This window comes from Apis dorsata, unplaced genomic scaffold (genome assembly GCF_000469605.1).
Source record: "Apis dorsata unplaced genomic scaffold, Apis dorsata 1.3 scaffold_604, whole genome shotgun sequence".
Classification (NCBI taxonomy): Eukaryota; Metazoa; Arthropoda; class Insecta; order Hymenoptera; family Apidae; genus Apis; species Apis dorsata.
Genome location: NW_006263804.1, coordinates 247,504 through 252,017, shown reverse-complemented (window position 1 = coordinate 252,017; position 4,514 = coordinate 247,504). Strand labels below are relative to the sequence as shown.

The 4,514-nt window shown below is 20.9% G+C and overlaps 1 protein-coding gene and 1 long non-coding RNA gene across 5 annotated transcripts in view; one reads left to right on the top strand and one right to left on the bottom strand.

The window, feature by feature from the left end:
• LOC102680814 (Usher syndrome type-1G protein homolog) overlaps window positions 1-2,052 on the bottom strand; it is a 7,127-nt gene extending 5,075 nt beyond the window's left edge. For both annotated transcript variants that reach the window (XM_006621178.2, XM_006621179.2), the window contains exon 1: window positions 1,841-2,052. In XM_006621178.2, the coding sequence (XP_006621241.1) occupies window positions 1,841-1,863 (23 nt within the window). In that variant the 5' untranslated portion in view covers window positions 1,864-2,052. The remainder of the gene's footprint in view (window positions 1-1,840) is intronic.
• Window positions 1-3,037, top strand: part of LOC102681130 — a 4,773-nt gene extending 1,736 nt beyond the window's left edge. The window contains exons 3-6 of one of the 3 annotated variants that reach the window (XR_422569.2): window positions 1,080-1,260; window positions 1,614-1,804; window positions 2,028-2,090; window positions 2,636-3,037. This is a non-coding gene — a long non-coding RNA (uncharacterized LOC102681130). Of the gene's footprint in view, window positions 1-1,079; window positions 1,261-1,613; window positions 2,091-2,635 lie in introns of all 3 variants that reach the window. The other 2 variants (XR_004151289.1, XR_004151288.1) reach the window with 2 other exon arrangements.
• Window positions 3,038-4,514: the final 1,477 nt, after the last annotated feature.

The following is a 4,514-nucleotide window of genomic DNA, read 5'->3' as shown; positions in this document are numbered from 1 at the left end:
TATATATATATATATATATATATACATATATATATACATGTATATATATTGTTTAATTATGTTAAATGTTTAACGTATGTATATGTTTTAAATATTTAATATAATGATATTTTTAATTTTTTTTTATGAATTATTTTAGAATAAGAAAAAAATTAAAATGAATCAAAAATATTATTATATACAGTTTATATATTTTTTTAAACTGTATTTATTGTCATAAAATTAATTTGACGCAATACGATTGAAACATTAAAATAATTATTTTTCATTAAAATATTATTAATTTTTTAAATAATTAATTTAATTTATTGTAGATATATTTTTCTGTTTAAAACATCTATATTTACAAATTGATGTTTAATTATTAGTTATCACATTTTTTTCATAAATTTCTTTTATTTTTGAATTAAGCTGCATATCTTGTACTAGATTAATAATATAATACACTATATCATAGTTTTCTCTTTCATTCGAATTTTCTTTCTTTAATTAATTTTTCTCTAATTAAGAGGTTTTATACAAGATTTTATATACTTATACACATACAATATTCAAAATTTGATTTCTTCATTATATTTTATTCTACAGATTTTTAGAAATTTAATTACTTATTTATTTAGAATATACATACCTATAAAAAATTAGAAAAAATTCTAAATAAAATGATAATAAAAGAATTAGTGAAAATATTATGTAAAATTTTAATAAGATTAGAGATAAGATTAAGACATTATAATTTTTTATTTTATAAATTATTTATTGCATTTTGACATATTTGTTTGTCATGTATTTATTTTATTTAAATGAAAGTATGAGTATTGTAAGAAAAAAAAATACTTTATCTTCATTATATTAAATGAATCCTTTAATTGTTATATTTTTTGAATTACAATAATTGTTATTATAAAAGTATTAAGTTTAAAAAAAATTTATTAATTGAAATTAGTTCTAAAGATATTTAATTATAAAAAACAATTTATATATTATATTAATTTTAAAATAATGATTTAGTTTATTAAATAAATATTTCTATTTGAAATAAATTATTGTATCTTTTAATTAAATGAATATTTTTTCAGTGAAAGATGATATTCAGAAGTGCTATGTATACCTAGTATTCGTAGAAGTGAATTGGGTGATAAATCTTCGTGCTGAATCAAATAAAAGCAAAGGTGTTCTCATGCATAAATTCCGCACGCGCGGCGTGATGTACATATATCGATGAGATAGCGTAGAATCATAAATATTGTGCATTTTTAGGTAAGTAGCATTTAAAATTTTTTTGAATTCTTTCATTCAACAATTGTTTATATTATTTGAATTAAATGACAATGTTATTACAAAAAGTTTCATTAGCATTGATGAAGTTACATGAATAATGTAATAAATCAATTGATATAATATTGGTAGTTTAAAAATATTATTAATTTATATTAGTAAATAATACAATAATTTTAAAAATTGAATAATTAAAATTATTTTTTCTATCATTTTTTAATAATTCTTAAAAAAGAGAAAAATATTTATATAAAATTAATAAATCTTATGAATCATAATATTATGCTGATTATGAAACAATGAATTTCTCTAACTGATCCCCTATTGAATTGCAGTCGGTGATCAAGATTTCAAAGTGCAATACTTCGTTCTCATGGTTAACCAGGCATGTCATTTTTTCACTTTAACCAGAGACAAGAACCTGGTTCTTCGACATTTCTCTACTTCCTGGGTCTTAGATAGATATCTTATTGTAATATAAAAAATGCGTATTGATAGAGAAATAAAAATATGAAAATTCGGAAAGGTATGTACAAAGTCTGTTGTATAAAAGGAAACTTACTTGTGAAACCGTTCGGACGTCATTCTGTTCCTTGATCCTTTAGAAATTTTTGTTACCGATGGCAAAACATCATTACTGAAAACAAAATTTTTTGGCACTTTTTTAATAAAAATCACTTTTAATAATAATGAATCCAAGATTCACAGATTCTACATATTTTTTTTTTATTTTTTTTTATTTTTTTTAGACAGTAAAAAAATCACAAGCGCTGAGTATGGCGTCCAGCAGTGTACTGCTCAAACGAACGAAGGTATTACTTCGACGATGTTCTGTGGCCCCTCACCAACTCTATCTTGCTTTCAACCATTAATTTGATAAGTTCTCTCTCGCTCTTTCTTCAGTTCCCGCCGTCGCTCACCTGTACCGATACCCCCATGCGAATACTAACCGCCACCTAGTGTTCAATATTCTATTGTAGAAATATACAGCCTCTACTCTACCGACATATTTTCATATTGTTTTATAAAAATTAATCTATTGTAGTATTGTATTAATAATTGGATAATAATTATGCAACTATATAATTTTTTAATTATGTAAAAATTTAAGAATTCTTTTGTAGATTAATTAATTGCTTAAAAAACTATAAAAATTCAAATTAATTTGAATTCTAATTAAATTTTTATTTATTGAATTCTTTATTATGATAATTGATTATATTTTATATTTGCACATTTTATTTTTTTTTGGTCTTTATTTGTTTATAGAATGTAATTATAACTTAGAAATTTTGTTAATATAGATTGAAAATGTTAATATATATTAATACTAATTTAATTCATTTATATATTACAGGCTGGAAAAATATGAAAAAATCAATCATATTAACGATTGCTGGATTAGTTGAATTCTTTTTACCAGAGATGAACTAAGATGAAAGCATAGAGAGAGGACGCCGCAATCGGTGAGTACTTTTTATCAACTGAAAGTATACAATGAGACAAATATTTCGCGCCCAAATTTTTATTTTTACTTTTTGTATGAAAAAAACATATTCATATACGAATAATATTTGAAAGTTGTTTTATTGAGACTTTACAACAATCAGCATGCAAAGATTACATTGAATCTTACAGCGATATTCATTTATTTCAACGCATTTGCTAAATATACAATTTGATTACAACAAAACCATTTATATTAAGTAAAGAACATTGTTAGTGCTGTAAAAGATACTCTTGATTACACTTGAATGATTTTATATAAATATATTAAAATATTTGACAAATTCAATTATTATAACAAAGATTTTTTTGATATGTTTTTTTATTATTTAAATATAAATTTGAAAAAAATAATGATTTTCTTTAAAAATTACGCTTTTGAAATATTGTTTGTATATTGCATATTTATTGCCTTCATTTAATTTTAATATAAAGATATTTGAAGATAATATTATATTATAGTATCGAGATTTTTTTTAGATTTATCAGAAATATTTTTTAATTAATAAAAAAAATAATTCTTAATTTTAACAAATGCATATTAAAATATATTTTAATACTAGCATATATCATTCAATTTTTAAGAAATTAATTTTTAAACGTTTTTAAATTATTTAATAATAAATATATGAAATTGTCATTGATTGTGTATTTCATGAGTATCTTTAAATCATTTATAATTTTATCGTACATAATTTTTTTTGAATTTATGTTGTATATTGTATATCTGTAAATATTGCCTCAAATACACAGCACTAACTATGATAGCAAGTAATCCATACTACTATTAGTAATTATTATTTATTTCATCACAGCTTGATTATGTTTTTTTTGTTAATTATTAATTAAATATTTTGTATATATTTACACGATATTGGCATAAATAATTAACGTAGCATTCTCATATTTAATATACATATAATTTTCAATATAATTAAGATTATATTATATAGATATATGAAATCAAATTTTAAAAAAATAATATTTATTAATATTTATCCATACTCAAGTTTAGAAAAAAAACACAAATATTTTGTTTTTGTTAAATGTATTTTAATAATTTTATTGAAAAATAATTAAAAAATTTGTTTCATAAAGAAAGATAACAATATTTGAATCTCGTGACAATGTAGAAATAAAAAATTATTAAATTTTAGCTTCCAAAAATAAGTATGTACATAATGTATTATTTATTATTTAATAAATAATTTCTCAAGTATATTATACATATGTACATAATAATTGGGCGTGAAATATTAGACCGAGTCAGAGAAGCAATCTTCCAAACACGTATTATCATTGAATTATCATTTTTATACGTATATTTTTTTGTTAAACATTGGTCCATTCAAACTCGAATAACAAATAATTTTTGTTTTCTGAATAAACGCATTTCGTCTCTTTTCGTTTTATTTCGTTTGCCAAGAAAATATTTTTGAATATTTTATCTTTTCATTATCAATTTTTAGTGCAAAATGTCGAACGAAAATAAACGAAGAAGTTTCTCTGCGCATAAAATCGCTTCTTTACTGATTTCAAATGTGTATTATTCGTACTAAAAATAAATTAAACTAGAATTAGAAAGAACGTGATTTTCACCTTACGATGATTTAATACGTTCAATCGTATTTCATCAATTCAATCATCATATTGTAGGAGAAATATAAAAATAGATTTTTTTTATTATCATTTGACTAAACTTTTTCATTTTTTTTTAAACAACGCATATA